The sequence below is a fragment of the Meles meles genome, chromosome 1 (genome assembly GCF_922984935.1).
Source record: "Meles meles chromosome 1, mMelMel3.1 paternal haplotype, whole genome shotgun sequence".
NCBI classification, from domain to species: Eukaryota; Metazoa; Chordata; class Mammalia; order Carnivora; family Mustelidae; genus Meles; species Meles meles.
In genome coordinates this window covers 202,185,101-202,208,166 of record NC_060066.1, presented here as the reverse complement: position 1 = coordinate 202,208,166, position 23,066 = coordinate 202,185,101, and the positions used below count along the sequence as shown (strand labels likewise).

Here is a 23,066-nt window from a genome sequence, read left to right as displayed (position 1 = left end):
GAAATCAATACTGGTTTTAGACCAGTCTCAATTTACTCAGGCTTCTCTGAGCTCCTAACAAGCTTTAATATTGTTAAGTTAAAGTGAACCTATTTACAAATACATTAACAGTAACAAGTCTAGTTACATAAGTTAGGCTTTAAAACTAACAAACACAGGACAAGAATAATTCTTTTTTGCTGCTCCAAGAAAATGATTCCTTAATCCTAGCTCTCATCTTCCAGTACTAGGTGATCTCAAGCATAAGTGGCCCCAAAGAAAATCTAATTATGGGGTACCTGGGTGGCTCAGTCAGTTAAGCATCTGACTCTTGACTTCAGCTCAGGTCATGATCTCAAACCTTATGTAGGGCTCAGCATGGAGTCTGCTTAAGATTTTCTCCCTTCCACACGTGCACGCGCTCGCTCGCTCTCACTCTCTCTCGCTCGCTCTGCCCCTCCCTCCTCCCACCCCTAGCTCATGGACTGGTGCATGCTCTCTAAAAAAATAGATAAATAAAATTTATAAAAGTACAAGGAGCACCAGAAACAAATTACACTATCATAATGCTTCTGCTCTCCAGAACAGTTAACTTATCAAAGGTAACTGGCACCCGTGATTCTGAAACCTAGTCTCAAATAATAAAAATAGGTTAAGCTTAAGCTTTTCATCATCATGTTAATTTACAAAAGAGGATACAAAAACTCTAATTGTTGTTGTGGACTTATAGTTAATACATGCTGAAATGATTTCATCCCCAGTAATTGGTTAATACCTGTTTGATGACACCTCTATTTAATTCTCTTTTCAGTGCTTGTTTAAGGAGGTAGCCCCTTCTCTCCAACTCCAGAGAAGGGTACTTATGGATAATGTATTTTCGAATAGCAACTACTGATGCACCACTCTTCTGGAAGCATGCCTAGAAAACAGATTTATCAAACCATACACATTACTTTATACTAGCTGCTTTTCATTACACAGAAAATCTGACACGTTTTCAAAATAAATTATTTTGGAGGTGAACTTGACAAAGGATGATTAAAATGGCAGAAAGAAGGAATAGTCTTTTAGGTAACTTAAGTTCATCATGGCTGTTGAAAAATACAGAAATACAATCTTTTTGCAACGATAATTTTAACTTACTTCAAGACAGGCAAAGAGAAAATACAACATATGAACGATATTCTGTGTGTCAAGGAAGAACCTCTTCCCATTTTAATTCTGTTCTATATTTAAAAGACAGATCTCCAGCATTGAAATGAAGAAAACATAACATTTTTATTACTTGTAGGATTACAGATCTGGTTCATTTGATGGAATAAGCTTTAAGCATACAAGGACCAATGTTTCTCTGTAGACTTTGTGTGAATGTCAGCAGAGAACATAAAGATAATCTGAATAAATGGCGTAAAATGGTTTACAGATGGAAAATCTTAAGGAGAGTCTTGGGTAACAATGAGGGCATTCGGCTGCGACTTAAAATGCCCTCTTCTGTTTCCATCCAATTTATCTATATTCCATTTGAATAATGACCATGGAAGACTTACACAGGTCATTACGTCACGAAGGTGGCAAATTTTTTTTCAAATGCTTTACATGAAGAGCATCTGTTACCTACCTAATCGTCTAGTAATTTTGTGTTGCCATTGTCTATAAACTAAATGTGTCAATTCTCATTGGATAAAGACTTGGTTAATGTTATTTTATATACTTTGACAATAAAGAAAAATTGTACAACATAAAACAAAGTTGTGTTAATATGGTTCACCTACTTCAAGTAAGTATCTTTGATCTATTACAACCCTTTAAAATTTACTCCTAATCTTTTAAGAAAATACAAAGAAAATAAAACAGAAAAGAACTCTCTAATGCTAAAACAATTTATGCAGCACCAAACTGACACTGAGATGGAAGTAGACATCAGGGGGCGCCTGGGTGGCTCAGTGGGGAAGTAGACATCAGGACTCCTGTTTATTCACAAAATGTTATCAGTGGTCTGACATCATGATTTGTTACGTTGCATGGAACACACAGACACACATAGCCTCATTTGTACAAATATGCACAGTCAGATTCAAACTATTCTTCAGGCCTAATTATATTGCTCTTTTTGTTTCACTACTTCAAAATTTTAGTCCCTTCTCCAACCTCACTATAATTCTGCTCCTCAAAATCTAGGCTGAGAGGTCATGAAGTGAATGAAACCCTGGAAGAAAGGATATACAAAGGAAAGAGATCTCACTACAGTCAAGCTATCTAGACCAAGAAAGTTTTAAGGCGTTGAGAGCCCTCTTAAAAGAGTACAGGAAGAGGTGCGAAGGCAAACTCTTTTCCAGTTCATGTGTCATTCTCAAATTCTGAGAATGACCACAAGGCTCCTCTTTCCTGTGTACACCACCCTTGATTAATGGTCTTTATCCCTAATTTTGACTGAGATCCTAGCAACAAGGTCCCTAAAATGAGGGCATTTTGTTAATTTGGGTGATGAGATGATAAGAGGAGCTAGTGAGATTATCATCTCATCATGCAAAATTAGCAAGGTAAGCATAACCAGAAAAACTTAAACAAAAAAGGCAAGGTCAGATTAGAAGAAAACCTTAAAAATTAAAAGAAGCAAGCTACCGGTAAACTAATGGGAATCAGCAGATTACAGCAAAGTCATTAAACTGTGCAAAGAGAATTTTTGGTGATGAAGCAAAGGAGTAAGATTTTTAAGAGGGTTTCTTAGAGCTCAGGGAAGAAAGCTAGCTATTACCAGTATTAGACACTCAGCTTTGAATTGGACCTAAAGACAGTGTATCTTTTTAAAATAAAAATCCTCTATGCTACTCAGTTACTCTCTCAGTCAGAATCAGACTTCATAAGGGCAAAGTTGATTCTGTTTTTTTCTCTGCTATATCCTTAGCAGGTTACAGACTAAAATGTAGGTTACAGATACACAGAAGTTAGTCCTTAAATATGTTTGTCGAATGAATTAACAGGTTCAGCCTTCAAATAAATACTATATTTAACCAATAAACTGAAGAAAGAAAAAAGAAAACCCCAAAACACTAAAGTTAAAAATACTTGTTCTCATAAATTTGAATTAAAAAATTAACAGTGCTCGCGAACTGTGATTTTCTTAAAAAACAAACACAAAAACAAAACATGAACTTCACAATGGCTTTCTTCTATTTAAGTATCTTTTAGGTAGCAGAGCAAGATTTCTCATGTCTGGACAGGAATATGCCATTTTCAAATAACCCAAAGACGAACAAAATAAATCTAAGATGAACTGCTTGTAATAAAAACTTGCCTTAATGGCCTCAGTTAGGATTGCATCCATCTTGGGACGTGGGGAGGAAGCCATCGGTGTTTGTTTCTGGGCCCTGGCTAGCTGGCTGGCAGAAAGGGTAGCCCAGGAAGGTATTGTTTTTTTCACTTTCTTCTCCTTTTCTTTAGACTGATCTTTTTCACTTTAAAACAAAGAATTGTTATTATGCAAAGTAAACTGCACAAAGAGGTATAAAATCAGAAAGAAGAATAGACAAGGGAAGGATAAAAATTAATGTTTTATTTCCACACTAAAGTGATACATAAAATGAGCAAATTTTCACAAAATAAAACCTTTTTTAAAAATTGGATACTATAAATGAACAAAAAGGTGTTTTCTCTTAGTTGCAGAAGTCAGATAAATTAGCACTATGAAGGTCCAGCACACTAAAGAAATGAGAATTTTAAAACATATTCTAACTATAACAGCTGTCATTTAGCACAGTGAAAAGAACTCAAGCTCTGAAGTTGACCTGGGTTTGGGTTTTTCTTCTAACATTTACTAGCTATATGACCTTGGCAGGTGACCTGAGTCTCAGCCTCCTCAGCTGTAAAATAGTAATATAAGGCCGAATATTTTACAAGTTTGTTGCAAGAATTGTATTTGTAAAAACAATTTTGTGAGCCATAAAGCATTACACAAATTGTATTCTAAAAATAATAATAGCACTTCATACACCTAAAATACAGAGTAGCTGCTAAAAATTCCAGAGAACTTAAGCCTATAAAGGATTCCCTGAGGACTACAACCAGAAAGTGTAGTTATTACTAAGTTATTCATTCATTTAAAAAGCAATTCCTAACAATTCTGACCAACTATGTAAAGAACAGAACAAGACCAGCTGTCCTGCAAACAAACAAAAAAATAAAAAACAAAAAAACCCACTTTAAATTAAAAAAGAATTACTGGGGTGCCTGGGTGGCTCAGCCAGTAAGCAGCTGCTTTTGGCTCAGGTCATGATCTCAGGGTCCTGGGATGGAGCTCTTGTTCCTCGCCCTCTGCCCCTCACCGTCTTGTGTCCGTGCGCTCTCTCTCTCAAATAAATAATAAAATCTTAAAAAAAAAAATAAAGATTAAAAAAGAAATGCCACCGGGGTGCCTGGGTGGCTCAGTGGGTTAAAGCCTCTGCCTTCGGCTCAGGTTATGATCCCAGGGTCCTGGGATCGAGCCCCGCATTGTGCTCTCTGCTCAGCAGGGAGCCTGCTTCCTCCTCTCTCTCTCTGCCTGCCTCTCTGCCTACTTGTGATCTGTCAAATAAATAAATAAAATCTTAAAAAAAAAAAAGGAAATGCCACCACATTGTACAGATTATCAGTAGCAAATTTCAAGTTCATATTCTCAATGTCACCCTCCAACTGATGAATACTTCATCAAACATACACAGAGTTTTAGGTGACTCTGGCAATAGCTGGTACAGATTAATGTTTTCTTACAGAAGCATATAAAAACAACTCACAGAGGCAGAGGCAGGAATAAAATGGTGAAGTGTTTCCCAGGTCAGATTTTTAGAGTCATGTTTCATTTCTTATTGAAATTATGTCAATGATTAAAATATCAGACACTCCCACAATGAATTCTAAGCAAAAAAAATTCCAAAGGCACAAACTGGGGGTTGCTGGGGGGAGGTGGGATTGGGAGAGGGGGAGGGGGCTATGGACACTGGGGAGGGTATGTGCTATCGTGAGTGCTGTGAAGTGTGTAAACCTGGCGATTCACAGACCTGTACCCCTGGGGATAAAAATACATTATATGTTTATTAAAAAAAAAAAAATTTGGAAGGGGAGGCGAACCATAAGAGACTATGGACTCTGAAAAACAACCTGAGGGTTTTGAAGGGTCAGGGGTGGGAGGTTGGGGGAACAGGTGGTGGGTAATGGGGAGGGCACGTTTTGCATGGAGCACTGGGTGTTGTGCAAAAAGAATGAATACTGTTACGCTGAAAAAATAAATAAAATGGAAAAAAAAAAAAATTCCAAAGGCAAGAGCAATGAATTTTGAGTTATTCAAACCACTATTACGATAACTACTACAAACTCTAATAGGCCATACAACTACATAACAAACCTATTTCAAACAATAATTCTAAAAAGTAAATCCAAGTACACAGCAAATATCTAGCATAAACCAACGTTATAATGCCTTAAACAAACTGATCTACAGTCCTTTTACACAGTCTTCAATTACTATAAATAGCAAGAATGCATGACTCCTTACTCCTTTTTGGTTTCCTCTGAAGACTTGTTCTCTTCCTTCTCTTCATTCTCAGGTTCTCCCTTTGGCTGCTCCGTCTCACTAGATGTAGCAGGTGGAGTTTCATTCTCTTGTTCTTCTACAGTAGAGACAGATTCCTCTGAACTTATGTCTGGTTCTAAAAAATCAGGTGAGCAGAATTGGATCAAGCAGATATATTAGAGACTGAGTCAATAAAAGGGCAAAAGTCTAATTTATTAAACAGAAAAGCCAAATGCTCCAACTGACAGATGTATTCTAAAACGAACAAATGACAATCAGTTGCTGTTTTCTTTCCTTCTTTAGGTCACTCAAACTGCCTATTCAATGGATTGTTTATCCAGACCATTAAGTGAGAAAAGGAGATGGACCAGGAAATTTGAGATTATCTCAAATCCAATCTCTTGCCCACAATCTGCAACATTAATGATAAGATTCATAATTAAGAAATTAGCTATTTCATAATTTAACAGACAAATCTTAGGAAGGGAGTAACAGAAAATTAACACCTATTTTCCACGTTAAAGGACTGGGACAAGAGAGAAATCCGAGAGGGGAATAGTGAGGTCTGAGGTTGCTAATCTGGGTCTTTCTCAGCATGTCTCTTTGACCAGTTACTACAAAACACAGTACGCCAGATATGGTTAAATAGGGACTTCAAAGAAAAGGACTCTCCAGTGGCAAAACTTAGGCAAAAAAATAAAAGTATAGGCTTGAAGAGTTTGGTCACTTAAGGGGGTGCCTGGGTGGCTCAGTCGGTTGAGTGGCTGCCTTCAGCTCAGGTCATGATCCCAGGGTCCTGGAATCAAGCCCCATATCGGGCTCCCTGCTCAGTGGAGAGCCTACTTCTCCCTCTCCCTGCCTGCTGCTCTGCCTACTTGTGAGCGCGCTCTCTGTCAAATAAATAAATAAAATCTTTAAAAAAAAGACTTTGGTCTTTTAAATTACGTGAACAAATTACTATGATGAAAACTTCTAAGAGAACAACAACAACAAAAAATGCCACTTCCTTCTTATAACCAAAACATATATACAGTTCTAAAGGAATTTCTAATTTTCAACAAATTAAAATTCTAAACCATGAATTTCAGGACAGTCAACTATCATTTGTTGATTTCATCCTAGTTATGCCCTTCAGCCAGACTTGCATATTAGCTGAAAATCCTCCCATATAGGTTTAGCCAAAATTGAGGTTTCAGAGTCAGACACACCTGGATTCAAGTTCAGCCCTTACAACTTTCTAGTTGCTATCTTAGGGCAAGTTCTTTGATGTCTCCAAGTTTCAGTAATTGTACCTCAGATCTATCATGGGTATTGCATACAATGCTTTGTACGTGCACTATGTGGGTGATTCTCATTCTCCTTTGGCCTCTCCTGCTGCTTCTAGAACTATTTTGCAAAGTATTAAAGCTAGAACTTCATCATAACAATGGTATCTGTCGACTCAGGTAATAACTGTAAAATGTATTTTTTTAATCGTATCTTTTACTACCCCCTCACCCCACTGATTTAACTCCTGTGTGGGTAAGAACTTACTAGTAGTTAGTCCTTACGCTTATTTATACATTGTCTTATTCTAAAAAGGACGAAAAAAACCCGTTTACTGGGTTTTACTCTAAGAGTAGAGCTATAAATTCAATTTCACATTATCTTCTCAAGAGTAACTGCTTAGGGGCACCTGGGTGGCTCAGTGGGTTAAAGCCTCTGCCTTTGGCTCAGGTCATGATCCCAGGGTCCTGGGATGGAGCCCTGCATTGGGCTCTCTGCTTGGCAGGGAGACTGCTTCCTCCTCTTTTTCTCTGCCTGCCTCTCTGCCTACCTGTGATCTCTGTCAAATAAATAAATAAAATCTTAAAAAAAAAAAAGAATAACTGCTTAACAGTTGATGGATTAATAAAGGTGCAGTAAACTCAACAGACACTAACTACGCAGTATGTATAAGACACTGTTTCCAACTCAATAAACTATTGTGTCTGTCTCTGTGAAATGCAGGATTTATAGAATTTAAAATATGAGTGAAATCCTATTATTTTTACATAAAAAATCCTCTAATGGGGGATTACACACAGAACTTGTGAAGTGAATACGGACCTTTCTAAATTCCTGGTTGACTTCTCCAATACCTAAACTCTCCGCAGGTATTCTGAAAACTGATGCGATTAGTGATTTAGTGGCTTTTAGCTGACCGTCCTTTAGCAAATGTGGCTTAAGACGGGCAGTTGTGGAGTGCAGTTGGGACAAAACAACCAACTTCACCTCACCAGCACCTCTCCTTTTTCATATGTGGATTCCCATGTCTCCTAAGTGCCTCAGCCTAGTCATCTGGATCATCTTTTAACAGTCATTTTGAAACAAAACCCAGCTACAGCTGGAAAAAGAGTATACTCCTGCTGCAGTGAAGTATAAAGGCAAAGGCGTGCACATATTTTTTATTCCCAATCTATGCTGGTCAGCAAATACTTAGTTCTAATAGCCACAACAGGGACAGCACCATGTGCTCATCCCTGGCAAACTAAAGTTGAAAGGCAAGGGAGAAAGGGAAAAAGGATAAGGAAAGAAAGAAAGAAAAAAGTCACAAGAAGAAAAACAAGGAAAAGGAGAAGAGGTGATTAGAGATGCCATAAAGGAGCACTATTACAGGCTGATGGATCTACATTTCTCTTGATTCATTATGTTTCCAACTATGTCTAGCCGATCTTCTCTCCACCAACACCAAATACAAAAGAATACTTTGCCCATTTGCTCCTTTAAGGCCTCATGATGATTTCTGGGTGACACTGCACTGTCCATCCTGAAGGCTCAAGTCCCCCATTCCTCCATGGCCTTCATCACCATGACACGGTATGCCCAGAAGCCACTCTTTGATTGTTCCTGTTCTTGCCAACTATTATCTTTTTAATTCCGAGAATATGAAATTTTTGCCTTCTAAAAATCTTTAGAGAAGATGGAATTCTTACTTCGCTCACTTTGGTCTGGAAACGATGTTATCTATAGGTACCACTTCTCTCTTTCAATGTCACCCCAAAACAGCCATGAAAAAATGGGATATTCCAAACTGGAGTAGAAACTTTTGCCATTTTAGGTTGTCTACTGCTTTACTTTACCTGGCTTTTCTTCCTCCCCTTCAGCAAGCTTGTTTTTGGGAGGAGTTTCCCGCGTAGAATTCACAGTTCGACGAATTGGCATGGTGCTATCTTCTACCTTCTAAGAAAAGAGACAGTCATAATCACACATGCATAAGAAAACTTCTCTATTCTCTCTTTCTCAAGGGGCCTAACTGGGTGTCAGAAGATGTAGGAGAATTCTTCAAGTCGACTCTAGGATCTGATGCAAATTACTTTTAACAGGTTTTTTTGAAGTAATAAATATGGTTTTTAAGATGTACATTACAAAATATTTTATTTTAGCTAGGATTTCAAATGGAAACAGGTAATTATACTTGATTTCGAATAAATTTAAAAGGTTGGAGGTCTCAGGAATTTGAGGGGAAAGGGAAGATGAAAAGAATTTTGTATGTTTGATCCTTTTTCAGATTCACAACCCAGAACTCCCCAAAGTAAGGAAAGGAACATGTACCAAGAAGGACCCAGCAGGGCCTGAAGTCAGGGACTGATCCAAGAGTGAGCTTCAAGAATGTGTCAGCCCCTACCTCACCTAACTTGTCCGCGTGGATCAGCTGAGCTCCTACTATAAGTGGGAGTGCCTTAGGATGGACGAGTTCACCTTGAGACGTATCAGTCGCCATTTAAAATAATTTCTAGGCCCGAGTACAGGTTACACTCTGAAGCCTCTGCTGTTAACCACAAGGATTTTTCCTAATGGTTTCAGTGTGAAGAGTCAACCTAAAGCACAGAAAAGACCTGGTGTGAAGATTAACAGAAACAAAACTAAACTAAATGTCTAAATTTAATACACATCCAAAGGGGAAAAAATTAACTATAAACTTATAGGTAAGTGACGGATGACTTGATCAGTTATCATTCAGAAAGATAAAATCAACTATCACAATACAGACTATGTAAAGCAGCCACTAAGACAAATGCACAAGCCACAGCAGCTGTTGCACCTTCCACATGAACAAAGGCAACACCGACAAGAAAGCTCCTAAGGAACCTATCCCCAATCCCCTCCGGGTACCATCAGGAACTTAGAAAGGACAGAATAAGGAGACTAAGGAACAGTTTAGTCAAATGTTACTCAATATTGAAGAGAGAAGGTTTTTGTTGTTACTGTTCTCAAATGGATTAAGAAAATAATCTGCAACCTTGACTTCATCTCCATTAGATAAGCAATCCAAGGGCAAAAATCCTGCTGAAGACAATGAAACTCTAAGAGCCTCCAGACCTAGAGAAGCAAATTTAGACTGTCACCTAGGAGAACAGAAGTATGCCTCCAAGACCTTATTTATTACTTTTAAAGTAGGCAAAACTAGCACAGGAGAACATAATTAAATATTCAAAGATAAAACCCATGTTTTGAGTGAACATGTAGTCACTCAAATTTACCTGATCATTAATACTCTCTGCCCTCCCAAAAAAAAAAAAAAAAAAAAAAAGCTCATCTGGGACTCAATGACATTTTACAATAAAAATCTCTACAAAATATAAGAAAATGATCATCTGAGTGTCTAGATCTTTGTGCTACTGAACATTATCAAAGACTTGGGGAATAGCAGATCAGTCATTCAACCTCTACTTTAAGCTCTGACCCTGTCTAGGAATTCAAGAGCTTTCTATGTGTCATGTAATAGTCCCAAGCTACAATAACTAGGATAAATCCAAAAAACCCAAACATAGAGAATCCTTTCACATTTACAGGGAAAATCTTTTTATGGGAACCCCCAAGAGCAATGCCAGACTTGTGACTTGTCAATCAGCTGCAAGCAAAGGCAGCTGAAAGAATTCAAGATGCACTAAAACTTATTATCAAGAGTAAATTAGTAATATCCATGAATATTTTTTAAATTATCATGTTATAAAAACTACTTAAAATGTTCCTGTAGCAATTCACTTCAAAGAATTATAAAATACAGAAATAAGAATAATTATTTTTTGGTCTGTGAAAAGACGGCCACATTGGGCTTAAGAACACTATTTAGGCTAAAAGTCTATCTTGGAATAATCTGAATACAAAAACCTGCTCATTCATGCAACGAGCACTTACACAGTAGTATGTTTTCTCGAACAATTAAAAAAAAAAACAACTAAGCAAATCTGCTGCTGTCTTCACATGTGAACCCTACAGAGAATTAAACCACCACAATCAGGATATTCTTGGTAAAGTGATATGCCTAACGAATTCATCTTTCTTAACCCACGATAACACTAGCTATGCTGAAAATGCTATTGTGAAGTCAACAAAAACCTTCAGAAGACTCTGTTCATAGAGTATCCTAAAAAAAAAAAAAAAAAAAAATACTCCCTGTAAGCACAATACTGAAAAAAGTATCAAACCTTTCCAGACTACTATATTAATTACTCAAAACTAAAACAAATGAGTTAAAAGGGAAGGGGACATGCAAAGGAAGCTACTACTACTGCCAATGTGATGAAACTAGTATCAGGGCAACAAGCACATGGTCCATAGAAAGATATTAGACATCATTAATCCGAGGACAAAAATGAAAGTTTAAATTAGGTTGGGTAAGAAGCATGCTCAGGTTGGAATTAAAAAAAAAAAAAAAAAAAAAAAAAGTTGGTCTGCCCAACTTTCTGGCTGCATCCACCAAAAATATAAATCCTGACACTCTCCTGCTCAGAACCTCTCAAATACCGTATCTCCCTATTTTACTATCTCACCTCTTATTACTCCACCCATCACTCTACTCTCTTGACCCCAAACACAAAAACTTTCTTTTGGTCCAGGCACTGTGCTCTGCTCATCCCTGCCTCAGGATGCATGCATTTGCTGTTCTCTTAAACTAGAACACTTTTTTCCTAGACACTTCAATCAGGTTTCTGCTCAATGTCACACCCCTCAGGAAGGCCTCCCATCCTCCCCATTCTTCAGGTTTCTTTAGTATTTAATACCAACTGAAATTCAAAATATGTGTTTACTTGTTTATTATGTATCTCTCTCAAATGCACTGTAAGCACGACAAGGTCTAGGGCCTTTAATTCACACTGTATTTGCAGCACCTAGAACAGTGTCCAACACATAATGTGTTGGACAAATTTTGGGGAAAAAAGTTAAATAAACAATGCCATCTAATTAACTACTTATCACTATATTTAGTGTATGTGAATAACACTCCAAATATGAAACCCACAGTTATTTGGGATAAATATTAAGAAATGTTTGCTTCAGAGGCACCAGGTTGGCTCAGTCCATAGAGAGTGCAATTCTTGATCTTGGGGTTGTGGGTTCGAGCCCCACATTGGGCAAAGAGTTAACTTTAAAATAAAAATGTCTGCCTCAGCTCTGAATTTCCTTGGGAAGGGTCATGGAATTTAAAGCTTCAGTGTGTAATACTTTCTTTTTAATAGGTTGGATAATGAGTTACTTAACACGTTCAATGTTCATTACAGAGCTAACAAAACTATATGAATGGTTAACTCACACTGCCTTATCATCACCATATACCTATTAATTTAACTTTTTGTTGCTGCACTTTTGAATCAGACTTTTAGGCTACCATGTTTATTACAGCAGCAGCAGATCTTATCTAGGTGGTTCACTGCTGCATACTTGGTGCCTAAGAATACACAAGGCACAGAATAGGTGCTCAACAAGTATTTGTTAAATGAAAGGATAATGAATAGATGAAAAAGTTTTCCAGTTAGGTTTTTTTATGTGCCAAAACCAATATGAGTTTACCTGTGGTTTATGTGGTCCTCCTGTGGTCTCCAATCTGGGTTGTTGTTTTTTTTTTTTCAAATGTTAGATTAACTACACAAAGAGTTGCCTTTTTAAAAGGAAATTCTAAATTGTTTTTAATTTAATGCCAGCAATAGAAAGAGGTGATAAAGTCTGGAATTTCAGAGTTTTTATTTTTCTCTACGTTATGAGAAAGCAATAGAAAAATTAGTAGGAGGTTAACAATGTATTTCAGTTTACTGATATCCTTGAAGATATGCATTTTAGGAAAGTACTACTATTTCATATTTTATCATAAAATGTGCAATAGGTTATAAATTACAAAATCACTAGTTATATGCACAGAATACATCAAAGTGTTTGCAACTTCATCTTTCACTGTATTCTGACTTAATAGTAACGTCACAAAAAGCATGCCAGTAATTTGCTGGCAACTCCCCCCCTCCCCAACTTTTACACTTCAATAAAGCAGTATGTACCTAATTAGTGTCTACCTTGGGATCTATGGTACGTATGGACACTTACATGACCCCCCCCCTTGGAAGACAATCACGTTAACTGCCTAAATAGTTAAGATTTTCTTTTTTTTTTTTTTTAGATTTTTTTTTTTATTTATTTATTTGACAGATAGAGATCACAAGTAGGGAGAGAGGCAGGCAGAGAGAGAGAGGAGGAAGCAGGCTCCCTGCCAAGCAGAGTGCCCGATGCGGGGCTCGATCCCAGGACCCTGGGATCATGACCTGAGCGAAAGGCAGAGGCTTTAACCCACTGAGCCACGCTATGGACAGTTCAGAGTACTTCCTCCAATTTTCCGCCCTAACTCGTCCAAGTTAGTTTAAAAACTTAGCCAAGCCAAAAACTAAACAAAACACAAAATAAACCTTTAAAATGTTACTTCTACTTTGAAACATAGTAAACTGAACTTTTCAGAAGAGCACTAAAAACTTAAAAAGGGGGCGCCTGGGTGACTCAGTGGGTTAAGCCTCTGCCTTTGGCTCAAGTTGTGATCTCAGGGAGCCCCGCATCCGGCTCTCCGCTCAGCAGGGAGCCTGCTTCCCCCCCCCCCCCCCACCCTCTGCCTACTTGTGATCTGTCAAATAAATAAATAAATCTTAAAAAAAAAAACAACCTTAAAAAAAGCTCCAAGTAGCTTTATGCCCATGCCAGATAAAACAAAATCAAAGTGTCTTCCAAAATAAAACCAGTCACATCTAATTTCACTCTAAGATACGAGAGCTTCCTCCCATCTAGTCCCAGGCGAATTCCTGGACGTATTTCTAATTGGACTCTCGCCTTTCAGTGTAATGAAAAGTCAGGAGCATAATAAACAACAGAGAATTCAGAATTTGTAGGCTGAAGAGGCAATCAAGTTCACCTTGTCCAGTCCTCCGTGCAGAAGAGAATACTCCCCCCCAAAGGCTAGATGACCCGTTCTCGGTCACAGACAGTGGCCAATTCGGTATCAAGACTCAGATCTGAGGCTCTCACTTCAGCAAACCTGCCTCCAGCTCCTGACAAACGCCCACATTCACGAGTTCGACTTTTTAAATTAAAACCACACCTTCTAAGGCGCGGTGAGTTACAAGCTCCGGGCATGCCAGACGGGAAAACGAAAGCTCAGGCCCGCATCGCAGGAGCAGCAGCAACAGCAGCAGTGGCGGCAGCGGCAGCTCGGAAACGCCCGCCCAGACCGCTGAGAGGCACACGGGGAACAGCGCAGCCGAGACAAAGAGGCAGGGAGCGGCCGGTGCGGGGCGCGAGGAGAGGCGGGGGACCGCGGGGCCAAGAGGAAGGCAGCGCTGCGGAGGACAGGAGGGCTCGGCGGCGGACACCGAGGAGCTGCGGCGCAAGGTCCGCGCGGTCGGCGGCTCCGGGCGCGTCGGTCGCGCCCGGGGATGCACGCGGCCGAGGCCGACGCCACGACCCCGGCAGCTGTCGCCCGCGCGACACCAGAAACGGCGGCCCGCGAACACTAGCGCTCCGCGCACTCACCACTGGGAGCTCCGTAATGGCGGCGGCAGAGGCGGAGAAGCCGGGGGGCGGGCCCGCCGCAGCCAGTCACCGCCGCCGGCATCTTTCGAACCCACTCGGAAAACCGCTGAGGGAGTGGGGCGGAGGGGGAGGGTGGGGCGGGGGCGGCGGCGGAGTCCGCCGCGGGCCTCGGGAGCATGCGCAGGCCTCAGCCAATCGGAACGCAGCGGGAGGACGCTGGCGCAGGCGCGTTGGGACGCAGGGCCCTGGACCAGGGAAGAGCTACCCCCCTCCTCCCCCCAGTCCAAACAAAACAAGGGCGGGAGCGCGCGCGCCGGAGGGCCCCGGAGGAGGCGTCAACGAGAGGGGCAGGGGGCTAGGTCGCAGGGGAGAGGGAAGGGAGGGCGGAGCGGCCCGGAAAGGCAGACAAAAGGCACCACCTCCGGGGACCCGAGCGCCCCGCCCCCTCCACTCTGGGAGCGACGTCGGCGCCCCGGGCGAGCGGCCTCGACCACTCGCCTTCGGGGTCCGGCGAGCTCGCGCCCACTCCCCGCCCGCCTGTTCCGTCCTGCGTTACCTCTGCGCTCCCCCCTTCCAGGCGCCCGCGTTCGGCACGGCCTCTCAGCGCCGCTCCCGCTGCCGCTCGTCGTCTCCGCCGCCGCTGTCCTCCAGGCCCAGCCACCGCGCTCTGCCGCCCCGCCCCCCTGCCCGCGGTCCCGCGCGCGCGCGCACTCTCGTGCCGGCCCCGCCCCCGCGCGCGACCGCGACCGCGCCCCCAGCCCGCGGGAGTCGAAGGAACGCGCGCGACTTGCCTCCCCGGCCGGGTGCGCGAAAACGCAAGAGGGCGCACGGAGGAGGGAGGACGCTCGGGAGGCGGCGGTGCGTGGGGCCACGCTTCCCCCGGGCACTGCCCCGTGGTGCCCGTTAGCTTGGGTGCGGTTTCGTTTTCCTCGGAGGAGCCCTCTTTTCACTCCCTTCCCTTTCGCTACTCTCTAGTTGGCTCCCAGGTCTTAACCGGGTCTCCGCTTTGGAGATCCGTCTGCCTTCAGAGGGGCTGGCATCTCCCGCTTCTCAGTTTAGCCACCGCGCAAGAACAAACTGCCTTTCTCTGATGACCATGGAAGAGTTGAACAACCAGAGAGCGGTGAATTCGATACCTCACATTCATTCCTATTAAGTATCCAGACAGTACAGAGCGGAGTAGTGATTGAGGAAAGGAACTGGAAACGTTGCTTTTCTAGTCTATGAAGTCCTTGGCCGCCTGATCTGCATACGCAAGAAGGGTTCTCGGAAAGTAAAGTTCTCTTTCCTGCCATCAGGAAAGAGGGAATTCCCTTTGAATTGTCATGTCACTTTGGTATGAGCGGACTTCGGCAATGTACATACTGTTGAAAAATAGAACTTTCCAAAGTCAGTGTATTTAAAGTAGGTGTTTTGTGGTGGAGTAGAGGTAGTGCGGGTAATGAATACAGGGAAATAAACACTAGAATTACCCCGAGGCCACAGCAATGTGGCTGATACTCAAATGCATGTGCTAATCATTCTAAAGATTTATTAGGAAACCACTTAAGCACTTGCTAGCCCAGTCCTCAGGCTGTATAGTTAGCATTTTAACTATCTCACCAGCTTTCACAGTCATAGCCGTCCTCTCCATCAGTTGCAAAATGAGCTGTATAAAATTTCACCACCACCACCGAAAACCGCTTACTAATGGCATGACCAGTGCTCTGGCACTCCGTCGTCATATTCAACCTGTTCATAAAGGGTTTCGGTCATTTTGTGCCATTTCTTTGTCCTGCTCAATTCCTTTGTTCTTTGTTAATCTTTCTATCCTTTGTATCCCTTTTTATGGACTCTATTCCATTTTTATGTGTTCATATACTTAAAACATCTTAACTTTGCTTTTTCTCTAAAGTGTCTTTAGCGCCATTTATACAAGAAGCAACCCAGTTAAGAGCAAGCTAGATTTCTCCTCCACCGAATTCTGCTCAACGCGCGCGCGCGCGCGCGCGCGCGCGCACACACACACACACCCTTTATTCTGTTGTTTACACCTGAATACCCAAGAAGGGAAAACCTTAAAATTCTTCCTCAGGAGTGCCACACACACACTATGTGCTAAGGCTACACTTGAGTTTTAAGTTTTCTACTTACAAAGGGATTTTAAATTTTTACTGTACATATATATTGGTTGAGGCATCATACATCTGCTAAATGTAACATCTGGCTAGTTTTGACTTTTACACTTAGCTGCATCTGAGTTAAGACTCCATGAAGGTATGGTTTTATAGCTTATCTCACTTGGTTTTCTTTGAGCTATACTGTAAAAATATTGTTGTGTTTGCAAACAGAGTTACACGATGAATTTTGTACTATTCAGCTTTTAAGGCTGTTTGGCTTGAGGGGTGCCCGGGTGACTTAGTTGGTTAAGCAACTGTCTTCAGGCTCAGGTCGTGATCCCAGGGTTCTGGGATCCAGTCCTGCATCAGGCTCCTTGCTCAGCAGGGAGTCTGCTTCTGCCTCTCCCTCTGTTTGTTGCTCTCCCAGCTTGTTCTTTGTCAAATAAATAAAAATACAATCTTTTAAAATTAATTTATTTTTAAAAAGATTTTATATATTCATTTGACAGAGATCACAAGTAGGCAGACCGGCAGGCAGAGAGAGACGGGAAGCAGGCTCCCCACTGAGCAGAGAGCCCCACTCGGGGCTTGACCCCATGACCCTGAGACCATGACCTGAGCAGAAGGCAGACGCCCGACTGACTGAGCCACCCAGGCACCCCCAATTTTTTTTTTTAAGGTTATTTCGCTTGAACTGGGAGGAACACACACGTTGGCAAGTTTAGGAGCAGGTGAACTCTTATGGAGTGTGTGGAGACTACCATCAGAGCCTTGGAAGAAGCCTATGCTCACAGAGATCTCTTACATTGATATTAGAGCCCTTGAAGTCCCAGCATTCAGAGACTCATTCCTTCGGTTTAAGCTTCACTCTCTTCTATAACACTTTTAAAGTGCTAATGCCAAGGAGAGCTAACAAGTCTCACTGATCATTGAGAATTCATTGTTTTTCCACCTCTAAACTTGAGAATCTAAAGCCTTCCCTGCCACAGTCAGGGATCAGAAGAGTAAGAATTGTGGGTGTCTGATTAGAAGAGGAACTTCTAGCAGACAGAAGTAGTAAATGTGCTGTTGTCTGTGATGACTTAATTCTGCCCAGGAACACCTGGGATACAGGAATGACCTGAGAGTTCCAGAAACACAAGGAAATGTAAGGTTTTGTGAACTAGAAAAGCAAGTGTTAAGAAATCCCCACAATGCAACTGCATCATCTCTAGTTTCCCACGAAACACCCACTTTTCCAGAAGCCGATTCCGCGTTGAAACTTTTAGCATACAGCAAGATTTGCAGATGACCTGTTGTCAGTGCAACAGATAGTTTTTCACTGTCCCTCAATAAAGCTAAGTGATACTTAAGTCTGTTAGGCTAAGACGCCTTGTTTTGTATGGAAAAGCAAAATGCGTGGCTTTGGAGGTTTGGGCATAAGAATAGGGGACGTTGAAACAACTGCAGATTCCAGTAGGGTTCCAGAGCAGAGCTATGATATCGTAGTCATGAGACTGAACACTGAAAGTTACATCCACCTGTTTTATTCATATCCCACCCCATGTTAATAAGGAGAGATTTGAAGAATAATTCTTTATTGCCTGGTGGGGAGAGGTTTCTATTCCTAGCAAGGCTGATCTTTATTGTCCCCACAAATCAAGGCTGAGGGACTCTCATTTCATGCAGAAGTAACCAAAAGCTAGGCCAGGTCTTGGATCCCTTAAGAATGTATGGTCCTGGCAGGATTGGGAGTCATTTGACATTTCTGGTTTCCAGCCAGAGAGACCGGAAATGACTCTCAACTTAGTTGTAGCTCAGAAAGAGATGGCGAGACTTAACAATTTGCACTATTGGGCAAAAAGCAAAAATAGTATTCCTCCAACTCCCCTGCTATGGTTTACTTATTTCTGGTTATCTGAGGCTACCCCTCTGGTTTAGATACAACAATCACCCTGGGTCCTCCAGTGTTATACTTTCCTCTCCTCACTGGTGGTAATTTTATTCAGCCCAGCAGTCATTGACCTGTAAGCCTTTTTTCTAAACTATAAAAAATTCTGGATCTGAAAGATACCTGGTCCCCATCGTTTTGGTTAAAAGACGGTGAACCAGTTATATGAAAATCAAATAGATTTACAAAATAACACTTCCCTCACGTGTTCTGTTTAGCTATTGTTTTTTTTTAATGCTGGTTGTCAATGATTAATTTAGTCATTCGGTTTGATAACCTCTGTCCTAGATGCCATCTGCCCTTCAGTGTTCAACTGGAGTCAACATTTCTGGGTATTTGAAGGGGGTCTGAAAAATGTGTCAAGAGTTTATTATTATTTTGAGGATGAGGGTTTTAAATAACAGTGGTCCGTTAGTTTGAAGCATCTGACATATTGGATGGAGTTACAGTTAAGTCCTCAAGGCAACAAAAACGTCTGAGTATGTTATTACAGGTATCCTTCAGTGGGGAATAGAATCTAGAACCAGGGTAAGTGAAGTAATTAGTCATACCATCTTTAAGGAAAACAGGATTTACTTTCAAGTTTGTTTTCATGTCAGGTTATGGAAACTGTATGTGTTGCATGGTCTTTTCCCCTTTCAAACACAAGAGGCAAGACAACTACACCTTAAAGACTAAAGATACTCCATTTGCTAGATTTACTAAAAAGCAAAACATACCCAGTTTTGTTTTGATTATATAACCTGACATCAACAGTATTACTCTTCTCCCTCCACTCCTACACTTCGTTGCTTATTTGGAGCAATTTGTCTGCAAGGCAACCAGGCCTATGATAGTGGCCAGAGATAGCTGTGGTTCGGATCAGTGACACCCAGGGTGACCAACTATTCTGGTTCACCTAAAAGGGGGAGGTTGACCATTTGTGGGAGACAGGACTCTGTTTTTAAACCAGGGAAGTTGCAGCAAAATGGATTATTGTTAAGACATCCTTTCTTTGTGGTTATGGAGTAGTTTTAGAAACTTTCTTTAAATAGGAAGATTTTGGATGCCTGGGTGGCTCAGTTGGTTGAGCAACTGCATTAGGCTCTGGTCATGGTCCCAGAGTCCTGGGATCGAGTCCCACATCAGGCTCCTGGCTCCGTGGGGAGTCTGCTTCTCCCTCTGACCTCCCCTCTCATGCTCTCTCTCACTCTGTCTCTCTCTCTCAAAATAAATAAACAAAAATCTTTTTAAAAAAATAAATGGGAAGTTTTTGTATTCAGTAAAACCCAGTAATTTATGTTTTTTAAGGTTTATTTGGTGGGGGCAGGGGGACGGAGAAACCCAAGCAGACTCTGTACTGATTGTGAGCCCAACACAAAATTCGATCTCAAAACCCTGAGATCAAGACTTGAGCTGAAACCAAAATTCAGACGTCCATCCAGCCAACTGCACCACCCAGGCGCCCCTGAAACCCAGTAATTTAAAGGAAAACATGAGTCAAAACAATTTTTACAATTTTAGAATTATGAAATTGGATTAATTTGCTTCAAAAAAGTTCTAAAAAGATGGTGCTGGAAAGGATCCTTTCCTTTTATAAAAAAGTGAAACTGCATGGTGATAATGGAATCTTCTCAAAAAGGGAAAACCAAAAAATACCGGCTTTGAGTATTATTTATTTTTTAAGGATTTTATTTATTTGAGTGAGACAAGAGAAAGGCAGAGGGGAAGGAGAGAGACAAGCAGACTCTGTGCTGGGCGTGGAACCTGAAAATGGACTTGATCCCACCACCCTGAGACCATGACCTGAGCCGAAACCAAGAGTCAGATACTTAACTGAATGAGCCACCCAGGCACCCCTGGCTTTGAGTATTCTTGAAATACTTGCAGCATGGCTGTTAAAGTTTCAATCAAAAGTTCAGAAAGAGTGGCATAATTCTTGAGAACTGTACATATTAAGACTCAAGACTGTTAGTTGATGTTTTAAAACATATTTTATCAGTGATGCCCCTGGCTCTTTCCAACAGATAAACATTTTGACCAAAAAGACCCTACATGATGATGTTCAAATTTAACGTAACTTTTGTGTTTCTGCTTTATATTCTACTTGGTAGAGTCTATGATACTTAAAAAAAACAACAAAAACTAGAATACATGTCTCATCAACTGGCAAGCTTATTTGGCATAGTTGTCTCTGTATCCGAAGTAGGTAGCATCTCCTACAATAGGAACAAGGCCAGAGTTGGGTGTTATAGGATAAGCACTTTTAAGTTTATTATGGTTTTATAGCAAAAACTAGGCATTTTTTTCTTTCATTCTAAGTAGGGGAATGTGTAACTTGCAAAAGGACACTAACCATTAGTCCTGTTGCAATGCCTTATGAATGCCTTATGAAACCCTAGGAAAAGAGAAAGCTAAAAGCTTCTACTCCTCAGGTTTGTTAGCAAAGGATAAGCCTGAGACTTCATAGTGTATGTTAAGGAAAACAAAATAATGAAAAAATCTGAACTGTACAAGCAGCATTCAAGAAATGTGGATAGGCAAACCATGATCTCCTATGGTTCTGAAGATAGTAAAGATTAATTGTATGTGACTGAATACAAACTAAGGTTGTAGAATGTGGTAGAAAAGGAACACTGGACCCAGGTAGGATGTGCACTAGGTATTCCATGAGGAATGCTGAGTGCCTGATCTGGTCTCTTTTTGTTAATTTACTCAACAACTCTAAGAGGTAGATGGTGTTACCTTATTTTACGGATGAATAAACCGAAGGTTTAAACAACTCAAGCAAATTTAGAGTAAAGCCTCTATTCTTCCAATTCCAGTTCTTCAAACTATATCCACATTTTTCCCCCAGTGTGGATTAAGACTTCTGGTGGAGAGCAAGCATATTTTTGGAAATAAGTGACTCTTAGAAAACCAAGCACAAATCTCAGCTCTGACACTTGCTAGGTACCCGACTTCTGTGACACTTAATTCCCTACCTATGGAAAGTAAGCAGTATACCTCACAGAGGTCATAGGGCTGATGAGATGAATTAGAGGAAACCTTGGAATGCTTAACAAACTACAGCTTACAAACTGTTTTAAGATATATTGGCTCATTGATACTGTGATGTAAGAAGGGCTTATTGTTTTTGTATTGTAGATGTGCAAACAAAAGCCTAAATGAGTGCTTGTTTTTAGTTAGCTTTCGGTGAAGAGCTTTATAAACCAAGGCAGGCATAGGCAGTACTCCTAGGCAGTGGTTCTCAAACTTCAGTGTTCCCAAGAATCAGCTCAAGAGTTTAAGTTTCTTGGGATCTTTTTACTCATTCGGTTTTGGTTTAGTAGGGTGGGATCTATGAATCTGCAGTCCTTTTTTATTTAAGCAATCTCAACACCCAAGGCGGAGCTTTAACTCATAACCCTGAGATCAAGATTCACATGTTCTGAGCCAGCCAAGTACCCCAAATCTGCATTTCTAGTGAGCCCACAAGTGATATTGATGCTGCTGGTCTATGGCCATACTTTGCATGAGTCTCATCTTAAATATAACTACTCACTCCAAAGAGCCTGAAGTTATTCCAGTCCACTGTGTGACTTAATATGGGGATTGGAAATGATTAAAAGTACTGCCATGCCTTTTGCTGAGAACTTACTTAAAAAAAACAAACAAACAAAAACCAACCAAACAACTAAGGTTGGTCTCTAGGGAATTCTACTAAATTGAGAGTATAAGGCAAGTTTCAGAAAGTTCATTTCACCCATTTGTCCAGAAGGGATATGTCTGGATTAATTTGGGATGGGCATGTTTCAATTCCACTTTTGCATGTGAAAGTGAACTCTCACATACTCTGCCACTCTCTGTTCGTTTCTCAAATATAACATGCATCCCCCTGCCACAGAGCCTTTGCACTCACAGTCCCTTCTAGGGATCACCTAGAAGAGAGGAGACGACCACCCCCTTAACTGTTCAATACTTCTCTCAGTTTAAAATTCTTTTCCTGCAGGAAGCATTCCTGAATCCCTTTACAGAGGGTCATTATATGTACTCGTAGCACTGTTTTCAAAACATGTGCCATTTGCAGTTGTGTGTGCCAACACCCTGCAGTTAAAAATATCTTTTAAATATTTGAAAATATATATCGATCTCTAAGTTGCTAAGTTAACCAGGTAAACCATTCCACAGGTCTCAATCCTGCCTCGTATTAGGATCACATAGGGAACTTAAAAAAAATGATGCCCAGGTCTTAAGCTTGGAGATTCCAAAATAACTGGTGTGAGGTGGGGTCCCAGGATTTGTTTTTTGTTGTTTTTTTAATTTTTTTAAACATTTTATTTATTTGAAATCAGAGAGAGAAGGCGCTCACATGTGGGAGGAAAGGGAGAAGTGGGCTCCCCGTGAGCAGGAAGCCTGATGCAGGGCTCAGTCCCAGGACCCTGGGATCATGACCCGAGCCAAAGGCAGATGCTTAATGAACTGAGCCACCCAGGTGCCCCTTCTATTTTTAAAAACTCTTCAGGTGAATCTAACATGCAGCAATGCTGAGCACCATTACTCTATGTTCTAGGAATTAGTTAAGGCAGAACAGCTATTTGCACTTGGGCAAAGATAGTTTCCTAGGACTTCAGGCCAGAGGCCTGTATTTACCAACAAAAGGTAAGTTAGTCAGAAGAGTCAGAAAGGAAAGCACTGGTAGTACAAATTCAACTGCTAGATGGTAATCGGTTTAGAGAAACTTGATATT

At 41.1% G+C, this 23,066-nt stretch overlaps 1 protein-coding gene across 6 annotated transcripts in view; it reads right to left on the bottom strand.

Moving 5' to 3' along the window:
- HP1BP3 (heterochromatin protein 1 binding protein 3) overlaps positions 1–15,031 on the bottom strand; it is a 40,049-nt gene extending 25,018 nt beyond the window's left edge. For 2 of the 6 annotated variants that reach the window (XM_046012722.1, XM_046012764.1), the window contains exons 1-6: positions 14,886–15,031; positions 9,171–9,363; positions 8,626–8,725; positions 5,507–5,660; positions 3,275–3,434; positions 755–898 (exon numbers count right to left, since the gene is read on the bottom strand). In XM_046012722.1, coding sequence (XP_045868678.1) covers positions 755–898; positions 3,275–3,434; positions 5,507–5,660; positions 8,626–8,725; positions 9,171–9,266 — 654 coding nt within the window. In that variant the 5' untranslated portion in view covers positions 9,267–9,363; positions 14,886–15,031. The other 4 variants (XM_046012730.1, XM_046012740.1, XM_046012747.1 and 1 more) reach the window with 4 other exon arrangements.
- Positions 15,032–23,066: the final 8,035 nt, after the last annotated feature.